General features: G+C 39.5%; 1 protein-coding gene across 1 annotated transcript in view; it reads right to left on the bottom strand.

The window, feature by feature from the left end:
- Positions 1 to 13,912, bottom strand: part of MEP1B (meprin A subunit beta) — a 48,608-nt gene extending 34,696 nt beyond the window's left edge. Inside the window, exons 1-2 of the mRNA XM_061611315.1 lie at positions 13,784 to 13,912; positions 9,204 to 9,374 (exon numbers count right to left, since the gene is read on the bottom strand). Of these exons, the coding sequence (XP_061467299.1) occupies positions 9,204 to 9,374; positions 13,784 to 13,912 (300 nt within the window). The remainder of the gene's footprint in view (positions 1 to 9,203; positions 9,375 to 13,783) is intronic.
- Positions 13,913 to 14,572: the final 660 nt, after the last annotated feature.

Below are 14,572 nucleotides of genomic sequence, written 5' to 3'. Positions count from 1 at the left end.
AGACCAACGTTATCATCATTTTGAAGAAAATTGAAACAAGCATCTCCTGATGAAGGCTAGATTTGATTAGTCGAAACGCGTTGGGCTTTTTACATATTTTAATTGCACAAACGGAATAAAATTGTGACTTTTTATCTTTTTGTTTTGTCATTCTGGGCACCTCCCTCCAACCGCCCATCATAAATTCACCAGAATTTCTGCTTTGAACCCTGTTTCAGCTATGTGCAGCATAACTGAAGGCATTACTCTTGGTGCTGCATGAACAAGTAGTTAAGCATTCCAAAGATCGGCATTCTGAAAGGGTGGAGTCAACAAATCTTGTCAATCACAACCCTGACTTCACTTGTTGGCTAAAAACCCAAAAGGGCAGAGATTAAAAAAAAGGGGAAAAAAGAAAGCTAAGAGTCCGGAGATTAAGTTCACTGACCCGGAGACCCAGAGATGACCCCAAAAAAACCGGAGTCTCTGGGGCAAAAACCAGAGATCTGGCAAGCCTAACTACAATCCTACCACACATGTGCAATTTCATGGCCTTGGGGATTTGCTACCATGCCCCAAACACCTCCCTTCTTTTACTATTTTTGTTTAACATATTATCCAGCCTGAAGAAGAGTCCTGCAAACCTTGTTGACTATTTTGTAATTCTGACTGATCCTTAAAAAGGTATTATCCTGTCACAGTTACAACATGATAATAGAAAATGGGGCTATTTGGGGAAAAAACTTTTGCATTATTGTTTATTTTTTGTTATATTTTATACAAGCAAATCATTTTTGTAATCTTTTAAAATTTATTCTGTGATTGGAATAAAGCAATAATAATATGTACTGTATTTTAAAAAATAGTTACAATGTTTTGTTGTTGGTCTAACGGACCAGCATATCTGGAAACATTTTAGAAATATCACAATTCAGTTTAAAGCTTTTCTGGTGTTTTTCATTGCAAAATCATGAATTATCTCCCCAAAACCAATTTCTCTTGTATGTTTACACTTAATAGACAAAATAAATAGGTGGCTTAACAATTCTTGCCTCACAGCAGAATGCCTGAAGTTTTTGATGACTCCAGACTGTAAATCCTATCAGCAGCACTGTCTCCCACTGTCCCTCAGATCAATGGCCCTGATCAGTATGGTACTTTGTCCCTCTCACAAATTGGACCTCCCTTCTGTCTATGCACAAGGAGCTCCGGGACTAGTCAGTCTTGAGAGAACATGTCACATAAGGAAGTGCACATCTTTTTGTCTCTTTAATAACAAATCCTACATTAATAGTACAAGCCCACTTTATTATTATTATTATTATTATTAAAATTTATATACCGCCCGACTAGCAATAGCTCTCTGGGCAGTGAACATTCTAGAGAAGGGTGTGGATCAGTAACAGACTAATCAGAATGTTGCTTGTCCTGCTCTTAACACTGGTTCTGACTGGCTCCAAGCAAATCTCACAAGGTATGGGCAACAGGTACACAGAAACAGGGAAACGTTTCCATAAATATCCTCAAGCATGATCTACAGTCGTCGTCCCCCTTGGTAATGGGGTTGCAGCCTGGAGTTCTCCTCTTGAACTCCAGGCCCCAGTAAAGTTTACCCTCCCCCACCATGCTTGGGCACTGAGCAAATGCTTAGTGAATAGTAGTGACTCATTTCAGAGCCCCATGGCAAAATTGCTTTAATTGTTCAGTGAGCACACAACCAAGACTGAATCTCCGATAAGGTGCATGCCAACCTGATAATTCAACACCTTCAGTGGCAGAATTTGTACCAGTCTTTATTTTGCACCTTGTTATACTCTACCATGAAATGTGAGCTCTTCTTCCAACCAGTGCAAGTTAGGCTCATTTCTTTTGTTATACATCACTTTTCAAGGCCAAACCCTTGCTGCGGAAGGATGTCTACAGAGGGAGAACTTAAAAAAAATATCCATGGATCAATTAAGCTGAAAGAATCCCAATTGTCAAGCAGATATGAATTATATTATCACTTATAATCATTTACTCCCTATATTGTATCTCTCCCTTCCTCCAAAGCCAATTGTTCATTCTTTACTGCTCTCTCACAGCAATTCTGAAGTGAGTTCAGCATGGTTATCCCAAAATAAATAGACTTAACTCTCAAAGTTGTACTTTTTCTGTACTGCATTTTTAAATAATAGGAGCTAGATAATTGAGTAGAAAAACTTACAAGGGCTATTAATAACTTTGTCTAATCAACTTCTCCCACATTAACAGGAGAAAGCCACCAGATTCAAAGAACTAGTAAACGGGATAATAAAACTGAAGATGGAATTATAGGCACATGTAATCCATGCAGTCAATCTAATGCACATAGCTAGAATTCTGCTCATAAAACCAGTCAAATGAAATTGAATTAAATACAGAAACTGCAAAGGGCATCAGTGTCTTTTTTATATTATTGCCATATATTACAAGTTGCCCGCTTCTTCAATTACAAGCTGCTTTGTAGTATCAACAGAAGGTTAAAGAGAAGTTCAAGCATTCTTTTTCTCTCCCACAGATGATTGTACTACTCATCAGAATTTGGGGTGCTTGGACTCAGTGGGACACATCTTCCCAAGGCCCTAAGAAAGTTGTGCTGCAACAGAGCTGTTTTGAGGAGTAAGAATATCACAGTGCTTATCATCTAGGTGGAGCAGCAATAGGAGCTCCCTCTTGCCCTCACCCCTGTGGTAGGTGCTTCTTCTGTTGCAACAGTGGTGGTGAAATGGAAGGGCTCACTGAATGACTTAGGTTACTGTCCATTTCATTCCCAGAAAAAGATCCAACTCAGTGTTTTTATTTTATTTATTTATTATTTGATTTATATCCCACCCTTCCAGCAGGAGCCCAGTGTTGGAAAACTAGAGAGTGGGGGACAAAACATAGCCAAATTGTGTAACCACAGTGGTATATCTGCATGCGTACAAGGAGGTGGGAGAGATAGAATATTAAGTGTAAACATGACACACAGCTTTACACTATTGATACTGTTATGTCAATACAGATGTAGCAGCAAACCTTACCAAGATGAACAAGCCTGGAATCTTGCTAAGTTACCTGTAAGTTGCAAGGTGCCACCAACAGAGCGTGTGTATGTGGCTGCTTTCACACATGGGGCTTATTGCGTTAGTTTAATGGATTAAAATGATAGTGCTTCTCCCAATTTCTAAAATTCCTTTCACACTGCAGTACCTGATATACCAGCATGTTGAGTAAATGTCTTTCACAGTGCTGCAATTAAACAGGATCAGGTGAAAAAGGCAAGAAAAACAGCAAGAAAGCAAAAACTCCAAAAGGAAAGAACCAGAAACAAAGCACTGAGAAAAAGAAGGAAGAGTGGACACTTTTAAAATACAAGCTGCTCCAGCTCAGATAAAAAAGACTGAGAGGGAAAGCTTAAAAGACAATAGAAAAGGACCTGAAAAGACTTGAAAAGCAACTTCAGCAACTATCACACATAATAAGCCTCATGTCTGAAAGCAGCCAAGGGAGACTAGATGGAGTAAAGTGAACACAAAGAAGAGAAAAAAAGTCAGGTAAGATATTTTAGATCTTGGGGGAGGGGGAGGGGGAGGGGTGGGAAAGAACCGGACTCCCAACGCACAGATCAGAGGTAAAACAATGTAAGGAGGACTCAACAAAGGCAAATAGGGAGCAGGCACAGGCAGGAATGAGTTAAAAATACAGAAATATAGCCAGGCTACTGAGAGGAAGTTTGGATGCCTGTCATGTGACAGGCTGCTAGTACAAAACTCCTGCAATCTTCTGGGTTCCCAGCCTTGCAATTGGATTATTTCTGGTATTATTTATCATGGAAATTAGCACTAAACGTGTACTACATTCCACTAGACTTTTGGAACTAGATTATATGTCGTGTGAAAGGTCAAATGTAATGCACAAATTACCAGGTAAGAAATCATCAGAATAACGGAGTAAAGTGCAGTGTGAAAGCAGTGTGCTATTTCTACCCCATTGGGTTGGAGAGCTGCCCAGTTCTGTCCCATACAATGACTTTGTTCAACACTGCTAGGCTGCTTCTAGTGACAGTGGCTGTTTTCAGCATAAAATTCCTATAGCTTATAGCATCATGCCAAAGGTTAATAAGAAAACCTAAAAACACTTAAAGAAGAAAAAGTAAAAGTATGTTTGCCTCATCAATGCACATTCGCTTCCAGTGTTGGATATATATTAAACTGGATAAACCCGAAAGCTTAGCCAGTCCCCGTGGGAAGGGTTGTAGCTCAGTGGTAGAACACCTGCTTTGCATGCAGAAGGCCCCAGATTTGATCCCCAGCATCTCCAGGTAGGCCTGGGAAAGATCCCTGCCTGAAACCCTGGAAAGCTGCTGCCAGTCAGTGTAGACAATACTGAGCTAGATGGACCAAGGATCTGATTCAGTGTAAGGCAGCTTCCTGCATTCCTATATACTGTGACCAATCTTGGAAAACACTTTTCATTTACTACCATGCAGACATATTTACAAGCACAAGTTTGCCTGTAAAAATGTGCAAATTAAAAAAAAAAAACAGAACTAACCAGAACAGACACTTGTGGATCAGCAGAGGGAAAAACATTTCCAAAATGATTTTTTAAATTAAATCTTAAAAGCATGTCTTTAAAAAGTGCTTGGTGCCCTCTAGTGATGCAATCATATTATTTTTAGGGAAGTTAGCAAAGGAAAAGCCAATGCCATCCAACCATAGCAATTTACCAAAGTTCTCAACACCTTGAGAGCATTGCATTTATAAAGTAAGCAAAGCTGATTTAGTAGTGACCCATCTCCATAATGGATTATTTAGTCAAGAAGCCACAGAGAGAAATGTATGACTATGCAAGAGGAAAGTTTTTGACTTCTACTTTTGTTCCACAAGTGCCTGTGCTGGTGAGTTGTTGTTGATTATGATGTTTTAATCTGCACATTTTTTAGTCATACTGGGTTCTATTAAATTCAGTTTTCATTTAAAACAAAGTTATTTTTGAAGAATATTTTTTTAAATTCAAAATCCTATTTAAATTTCCAAAAGCATCCTAGCTAGGAGTTGATAGCCCTTACATGGGGCTGGACCACACCAAACTGGTGGTCAGACACAAGCTGGCTGCTGACTGATTATGCTTGTGTACCATTTGCTCCATTACTTCCTCACTTTTCAAAGACCTGCCAATCTTCCATGGTTTTTTGAAGCTACAGCTATGTAACTTTTTAAAAAATGAAGCCTAAACTCTACTCAGTCTTAATATACTTGCAAGAATGCAAGTGAAATCCATATGCAGCCAGTTACTTAAGTGCCAATCCCAGCTGCATGGGATTGATTTACATACAGTATACTAAGCCTGTCGAAGGCCTTGCTCCTGTCTTGGTCAAGGCAGAACCTGCTTGTCTCTGGGTCAATCAACAGGGACTGGGCAGCTTGTGTTCTGGGTCATCCTGTGTTCCTGTGCCAGCCTTTTAGCTGGCCACAGCACAGGCCAGGGACACTGGAAACAGGCCTTCTAAGTGCCAACCATGGCAGAGCAACTCAGTGGTCTTTTCCTGTTTCCATCTGCCAAATCGTGGTCATGGATACTGTTGTAAATATCTGTTGTACACATCATGGTGCAAACTGAGGACACAATTCATCAGGAACTTTTTGTTTAAACTGCATTGACATAAATGGGAACACAGCTCTTCACCCGTTTCTGTTCTTTTCAATGGAGCTTGGGCATGAGATGATCCTATTGAACAGCACCAAAAATGTAGGAAAAAAATACAATATTGGATACATCAAATAGTTAATAATAGTTGGAAGTCACCGATGTTTTCTTGACTGCCAACCAGTATCACAGAAGTTGTTTTGGTTTTAAAAGTAAAATTCTGCTGAAAGAACTGCATACCCTTTGCTATTGCTACTTAAATTGTCAAAATGGCATGATTCAATTATTCTGCTAATAGAAATAGGTCTAACTCTGAGTAAAGCCTGAATAGGAGACAGAACCAGACGCAAGTTCTATCAAGGAACAATATAGTACAAGCGTAATTATACGTGTGAAGAAATCATGTAGGATAAAAATGTTTACCAGACAAACTATGGGCGAGTTATGGTGAACATTACTGAAAACATACTTGAATGTTATTTTGTATCAAAAAATCTTAAATTAACTTTGAACTTGGGTGCAACCTTTAAGGAGCTTTATTGCATATTCAAGGTCTGGTTAACGCAGCATGTAAAATATCTTATTTGCTTGAGCCTCTTTAGCAGTGCACACGCATAAACAACAATCCCATGGGTGGCTGTTAGCCCAGTCCTTTGAACTAAGGCATAAACTTCCACACCCAACATTTCCATCAGGTCAGCCAATATTAAACCATCAAGATAAGTGTTATGATGAGCCAGAAAACAAGGTGCAGCCAAAGCATAGTATGTGCCAGAAGAATAAGGATATAAGTGCCACTGTAATGGACATCCCTGCTTAAAGATTTCAGTACCTTCTTGTGTGTCAAAGACTTGTCAACTTTGCACTCCTTTCTAGTGCATTCTGATTTTCTAGTGGGAATACTTCAGCAACAGGCACTTCCAGAATTCTCATCTTTCTAGACGAGTGATTCCCAAACTGTGCCAGGGATTCTGGCTGGCTGCAGGAGAGGGTGAGATGTGCTTTGCCAACATTTTAGATGCACTTGCTACTATATGGTCCTCGGAGCAGCCCTGATCTTACCCTCACTCTGCTAATATAGGGGAATCGCACATGGAAATAAAGACACACAAGCATTCCTTGATATACAAACCCTCTTCAGGCATTTCTGTAACAAACTAGGGTTAAAGCTGTGTAGAGGGATGGTACGGCCCACCGTGGTGCAGAGTGGTAAGCGGCGGTAACACAGCCGAAGCTCTGCTCACGGCTGGAGTTCGATTCCAACGGAAGAAGTCGCATCTCTGGTAAAAGGGGTCGAGGTCCACTCAGCCTTCCATCCATCTGTGGTCGGTAAAATGAGTACTTGGCATATGCCGGTGGGTAAAGAAAGGCCGGGGAAGGAACTGGCAATCCCACCCCATATATACGGTCTGCCTAGTAAATGATGCAAGACGTCACCCTAAGAGTCGGAAACAACTCGCACTATAAGTGCGGGGACACCTTTACCTTTACTAGAGGGATGGTGGCACATATGCAAGCCCCACCCCTAATGTATCTGAACCTACAGGTTCCTCTGGCCTCCTCCTATTGAGTGCAAAGACCTGAAAGAGCTTCTATGCTCATTCAGCTAAATCTGTGTGTGACTGGGAACCCTTGGTTGTTGTAGTTACGTGCCTCCAAGTCGACTATGACTTATTGCGACCCTCTGAATCAGTGACCTCCAAGAGCATCTGTCATGAACCACCCTGTTCAGATCTTGTAAGGTCAGGTCTGTGGCTTCCTTTATGGAATCAATCCATCTCTTGTCTGGCCTTCCTCTTTTTCTACTCCCTTCTGTTTTCCCCAGCATTATTATCTTTTCTAATGAATCATGTCTTCTCATTATGTGTCCAAAGTATGATAACCTCAGTTTCATAATTTTAGCTTCTAGTGATAGTTTTGGTTTAATTTGTTCTAACACCCAATTATTTGTCATTTTTGCAGTCCATGTTGTCCTCTTCTATTTCTATACTATTGTAAAAGTTCTCTTTGTCCTTGCGTACTAGTCGCTGTATTGTTACATTTAGGGTTCTGACTGTGTTTCTATTTCTTTTTGCTTTTGCTTTCCTTCTCTCTTTAACCATTTTTCTTCAGTCATCCATTGAGGTCTTTCTCGCTTTTTAACTAGAGTACAAAGGCTTCTAAATGTGTTCAGCCAAATGCATGTAGTTGTCTTCTTTGGACCTTTGCACTCAACAAGCAAAGGTCTGAGAGGAGCCTAGTGCAAGGGACATTGGGGGTGGGCCTTTTGATCATGCCCCTACCTCTCTACACAGTTTTAATCCTTGTGAACACCTATAGCTTGTACAATGAAGCAATAGCACTAGGGAGTTCTTTCCAGATGAAGGTTTCAAAATTGTGTACTTTCAAGCTAATGTCAACAATGAGGCTTAGAAGCATGCTTGTTAAAAAGGTAGCTGAGATCCAGAAAACAGAAATCTGCCCTAGATTCCCCACTGCATGTGGATGGATGCATCAACTAAACAAACATAGACCTAGTAACAGTTGTATTGAACTGGAATGTATATGTTGCAAATATAATGCAGCTAAATTTTATTATTTAAAACATTTAGGAATGCAAAAAAAAATACTATCTTCAGAAAGTACAGTCCCCTGAAAAGAAAGTGCCTTCTTTTACTCTCTCTCTCTCTCTCTCTCTCTCTCTCCCTCTCTCTCTCTGCAGCATACTTGTCTCACATCCCATCCTGCAGGTAAATTGCCTATTCAGAAAGGTATTCTAGCTATTAGCTTCAATCCAGGAAACATCAACAGATCATTCCTGACTGTTAATGAGCAATCAGCTGAATAATGGGTGGTCAACCAGCAGTCATAATACCACCCCATCCCCAGAAAGCCTTGTGTTCCAAGACATTCTGGCTTCAAAGCTTGCAGCTACAAGTCTTCCTGACAATTGAACAGGTTAACAGAATTTAAGAACATACTAGAAGATTAGCTCTTTGTGTATCTACAAAACAACTTTTCTGCCAGTCAAGTACTTCAATAAATGGTGTTTTTCCCACCAGAAAAACAAACTTCTCTTTTTTCCAGGCCACCAGTTATTTCCCAAAAACATTACTGCAGACCTGTTTGTTTAAATGAAGTCGTCCTGTGTGTAGGGATTTCTCCAGGTTTTTTTGTTGCTGCTCACTTCGCATTTATTTCTAAGTCTTAATTATCCCTCCCAAGTTCTCACACTTTGGCTGTGGACACGATAACTTTAAAGTACCCCTGCAAAGAATCCTGAGAAATGTAGTTTGCTAAGGGTGCTGGGAATTGTAGCTCTGGGAGGAGTAAACTACAGTTCCCATGAAGCTTTTTTGGGAGATGTGCTTTGAAAGGTATGGTATATAATCCTAAACACATGTACTAGGGAACAAGCACCACTAAAACTAAATCGGGATTTACACGTTTAGGATTCTACTTCATTTTCTGAGGTGACCAGATTGCACTGAAATAGGGACAAGGCAAGTCCACTTTGTGTCACAGAGTTGTTCTCCAGAAAGTAAAACACTAGTTCACCCAAGCCTAAACATTTAGACTAACATTTCACTCACCTGAAACCAATCATAATTATCCACTTTCTGTACCAGCATGAAGCTTGCGTTTTTCTCTATAAGGCTCCTTTCATTGTGTTCCTTCACCCTAAAAATGACCGTTTCTACTGTCCCAAATACATAAAATCTTACAAGGTTTTTCCCCAAGATATCCCAACCATCCCTCATATGCTGAAGGGAAATAATCAAAAGACTTCATCTTTTAAAAGCCCACCACACATTTCTTCGGAATGAATTACTCTCTGTTGGCATGCCACTTGTTATCCACCCCACTTCAAAAGGGTTAACATTTCGTTTTGTTTCAAACCATATTTTCTAACCCTGCTTTCCTTCACGCAGGACCTGCAGGTGGCACAATACCTATAGACATCTCTCTTCATGCTTATCAGGCCCCTTGATCTTACCTTTTGTTTTTTAACCAGAGGTCATTGGAAAGCTGCAAAGTGAAGCACCAGCCCCAAGCCACTTGCCCTCTTTATTTCTCCAGAACGCCAGTGCGACCCCTTTGGACATCTTAGGAAATCCTTGTGCCAAAGTTAACTTTTCAAGAGTCCAAATAGAACTAGCATGCAGCTAATCCTTTGCTACATAACCTCTTTAAGCACCACTGTAAAATCATCAAGCTTAAGGGCCAAGGACTCCAGGAAGAGTGTGTATTGGTATAGGAAAGTATCATTTCAATGGGTAGAAAATTAAATTAATAATATACCTGTTGAATCCTCTCATTTACTATTTCCTCATTAAACAGCAGATATAAAAACAGTTTTTTGGAAAACACATTTTCAGATTTCTATGTCTTGTTAAGTGTAAATGTACAAATGAGTAAAACAATTGTGGGTTGGCATTAAAAAAATCCTGTACACAAAGTTGTTGTTCCTGCCTGGTACAGCCATGTTTCTATCCTTGCCTTGTATCAAATATGTTATTGGGAGATATTGCAAGATACTACGCACTTCAATCTGCATAACTAGCTATCATCCTCCTTCTCCAGCCACTCCTCTTGACATGACATGTGAAAACTTCTCAAAGAGATCAAGACAGTCTGCTAGTAACTTTATTATTGTTTTATTATAGGAAGTTACATCAAGCACTTCAAATAAATCTCTAGGGTGGCTGGGAAACAGAGGGAATGTGCATATACTTAATACAGGGATCCCCAACCTTTTGGGCCTGGGTGCACATTTGGAAATCCCAAAAGTTGATATTTTGCAGAAGAAAATCTGGCAATGCTCAGACCCCTTCTGCAAGACACCTACACAAAACCCCCAAACAAAAAAGATCACTCCCCAAACAAAACAAAATCAAAGAAAATGCCAATTCCCAAATGATCAAAGTAAAGAACTGGGAGGGGCAGAGGCCTTGGCATGTGCCAAACGGGGTGTCTGAAGGTGCTGTGGAGATATGGTATATACAGTATACTTCTTGTAAAGAAACTGGCATGCTTAAATGATTTCCCCCTACTCCCCAGTTATGAAGAAAAAGAAAGCTGTTAGTAATGTGCAGGCCTTCACTCTGTCCATCTAGGCCAGGGGTTCTTAACCTGTGGTCCATGGATGGGCTTCAGGGGGTCTGTGAACTAGGCACCAAAATAATAAATTTCCAATGCAATTAAATAAACATTTATTTATATACAGGGGTCTACAGCTTTCATCAGGTTCTCAAAGGGGTCTGAAACAAAGCAACTGAAACGTACTTGGCACTGACAGTATCAACAAAACATGGTTTAATTATTTGTTTTAAAATAATTAACTGCTGCTGTGCTTCCACAATATAAATAAAGTTCCTCTTCCACAGAAGCACAGCAGGAACATACTCTCTTTTATTTTATTCTGTAGCAGGAGTGGCACTGCACTTCTGCATAATATATTTTTGTTTCTCCTATCCTGCCAAAGCAAAGCAGCAGACACATAACTTTTTAAAAAAACACCATGGAGCATTGGTGCACTCATGCAGAATGTCCATATTTTTAAAAAGATGATACATTATCATTATAATAGGAAGAAAATGTGGAGTGAGCAGTGTGAGCATGCACACGCAAATTCCATTATCAACATTTTGAAATTCTTTTATTGCCTGAAAACAGCCAGAGCAGAACCAAAGACATAAAATCAGAATTGGAAGGTACCTTGGAGATCATCTAATCCAACCTCCCACTTAGTGCAGGATCTCCAGTGCAGGATGTAATTACAGCATCCAACAGTGCTCCCCAGCCTCTGCTTCAACATCTCCAGAGAAGCAGAGCCCTCCACCTCCCAGGCAGTCTGTTGCATTCTCCTAAAATTTAGCTGAAATCTGCTTCCTTGCATTTCCACCCATTGGTGCTAATCCTGCTCCCTGGGTCAAGAGAACAAGTCTGTGCCATCTTCTGTGTGACAGTGCTTCAGAAATTTGCTATAGTTTCTAATGCAACGTTTATGTTCACACAGTTCCATTGTTACTTTCCTTGTCATGCCTAGTACATACATAACTTTGCAGTGACACTGGGCCACATATATTACTTTTAGTATTACAGTTGGAAAAATCCTGCAAGGTGTACTTTCCACCTTGTTTGCCATTGGCGTATTCCTTGAATAGTGCAGTTTTACAGACACTGCAATGGGAAATGGCCTTTGCCTTTCTGATGGAACATAAGGCCATGACTGTAATCTGTTTTTCTTAAAGATTACTATGTACTTATAGATCTCTTACATTTCTTTCACATTTGTACACAAATAAAGGTTTTGTTTCACATCCTGGTATTATCAGCCAGGAGATTCCAGCATTTTAAGTATAGCTTTCTGTATAGAACTATTATAGCCATCATTAAGTAAAAGGTATCAACGTTCTGGATTCCTGCTTTTTTCCCTCTTTAAGCAAATTCTCTTTCCATCCTCCTGCCCTCCTACATGGCTTGTTTCAAATTTCTTTTAGGATTCCCACAGGTCTCAAGCTGTTCAATTACATTTTTAACCTATTTGTCAAAATCAGACACACTGCTACAATTCCTTCTAAGTTTGATCACTGGAATATTGTAATTTTTTCTTAAGATGACCTGGATGGAAATGGTCATATTCCAGAAAGGAATTGGCATCCATGGGATTCCTAAAGGTATCTGTATGTAGAGATGTTCCATTTTTAATTACTGACACATCTAAGAAGTTAATTCCGGAGGTGTCATAACTTAACTCAAATTTAATAGTATCTTGTTTCCTATTAATGTAGGTCTTAAATGCCATGATGGTTTTGACAGTGTCTTCCCAAATTATGAATATATCATCCTGACACCTTTTGTAAGATGTATTTTTGAAACAGATTACTATCATTTAAAATGTTGTTTTGTTCGAACCTATCCATGTATAGATTTGCAAGCTCGGGGCAACTTTACACCCCATGACTGTACCAGGTAGCTGCCAATAGTATTAGTTTTGAAAAGAAAGTTTTTTTCAGTGCTACGTCTGCTAACGAGCAAATGAAGCTAGTTGGAGGGTTCCTCTAATCTGCCTTGAGAGTGAATTCTATAACCTCCACAGCCTCCTCCTGATATATTTGTATATAGTGATGTTGCAACCATAGTAATCAATAATCAATAAACAGTTTGTCTCCAAATATTGCTGGAAGTCTCCTGTACCTTTCAAAAAAGGTGGAATCAGTGGAGCAGTTTAAGAAAGTAGTCCACATACTGTGATATCGGTTCAAGAATGAACCCATACCTTATACAATGGGTGGCCAGGTATTGGGAAAAACCCTTTATGAATTTTAGGTAGCAGACAGAACACAGGTGTTCAACCCTTCACCTGTAGATGTTTTTCTATTATTATTCCCTTCTAATTGTTGAAAGTGTGGCAAGAACAATTCCTCTTTGGCTCTCTTTGCATACCTATGGGGAGACAGAGGGTCTTCCAGCTGGCTAGACTGCCTGTCCTTACCTGTCTTCCTTCCATTGTATACTGATGCACCCAGGGAGCTGACCTCACTTCCATCTTCTCCTTCCTTCCTTCTTTTCTGGCCAGTCAAGGGACAGCAGACATCTTCCCTGTCTCTCTCCCTTGAAGCATGAGGGCAATGTCCAAGCCTGGCCATTGCGCCTCCATCTCACTTAGCTAGAATTAGATCCTTTCCTATCAAGTATGTATTGGTATTAATAAAGTACTTGTTTCTTATTTTACTAAATCTAAAGTCTCAGTGATTCAAAACAAGGTAAAAGCTTGCTTTCTCTCAGGTAAACCACCCACACTCACTTTGCACAGAATGCTAAGCAAGCTACGCTCAGCTAAACTCTGGTAATTTTTACCAATAGTCCTAACACTAATAATCCCTCATCAACAATTTCTACTATTTGTCTGTTAATCTCTGGTATTGGAGCCTAACTACAAGGGGCATAATGTCTTTGCATTTTCAATTGACCTTTGAATGCCTGGATCTCATAGTTTGATGTGTTGGGGTTAAATATAGATTTGGGCTTAAAAGCAAATTTCCTGTTCATTGATCATCCGATTCTGATTTTTAAACCAGTCTGCTAACCTAATTTTATGAAATAGTTGCTACATTTCAATCATTGAACCAAAGGTATCATATTTTAGTGTGCGAACAAAGGAAAGTACCTTCTGTAATACCTGTAATGCAATGGAGCTGAACTCTCTTGTAGATAAGTTGACTACCAACTGATCTTCAGTATTTTTTCTTCTTTTCATACATTTACCTTCCTTCCTGGTATCTTCTTTTCTTGACATACCCCGTCCCTCTTTCTGTGGCCAAAAAAGACCTGGCAGCCTCTGGAGAGGAACTCTCTACTGAATGCCTGATTGTTCCTTCACCAGGACTATCCCTTCTGGCCAAAACACCAAACTGAATTTGACTTAGTAACTGGTGATATGTGTCTATGGAATAAGTATTTAAAGTTTGCTTTTATTGTTTGATATATTAAAATTCTCATATTCATGTATTATCTATCCTTAACTTTTTTTTCTGAAAAAATGTAAATGTACTGCTTTCAAGTCGGTTCCGACCTATGGCGACCCTATGAATAGGGTTTTCATAAGGCTGAGATGCAGTGACTGGCCCAAGGTGTTAAGGCTAAGCAACGTTTTCCTATTTGTTTTTACTGGTAGCATGGAAAAAACCTCTGCTGAAAAAGAGGCCTAACCTTTAATGGCATTCTGTTGGCTTTTAATGACACATGGGCATTCCCTTGATTTCTTGACCCAAGTCTCCTATTTTTAATTGCTATACTCTTTTAATGTTATTCTTTTCCTGTGTATTTTAATTATGGATGTTTATATTTTAATGTTTGTGTAATTTAGTTTGTATACATTGTAAAGCACCTCGTAGCCTATTTTGGCATTATGTGGTATATACATAAACACATGAGTAAATAATAACAACAACAACAC

The sequence above is a fragment of the Rhineura floridana genome, chromosome 1 (assembly GCF_030035675.1).
Source record: "Rhineura floridana isolate rRhiFlo1 chromosome 1, rRhiFlo1.hap2, whole genome shotgun sequence".
Taxonomy (NCBI): domain Eukaryota; kingdom Metazoa; phylum Chordata; class Lepidosauria; order Squamata; family Rhineuridae; genus Rhineura; species Rhineura floridana.
This window is presented reverse-complemented; position numbering and strand designations above follow the sequence as displayed.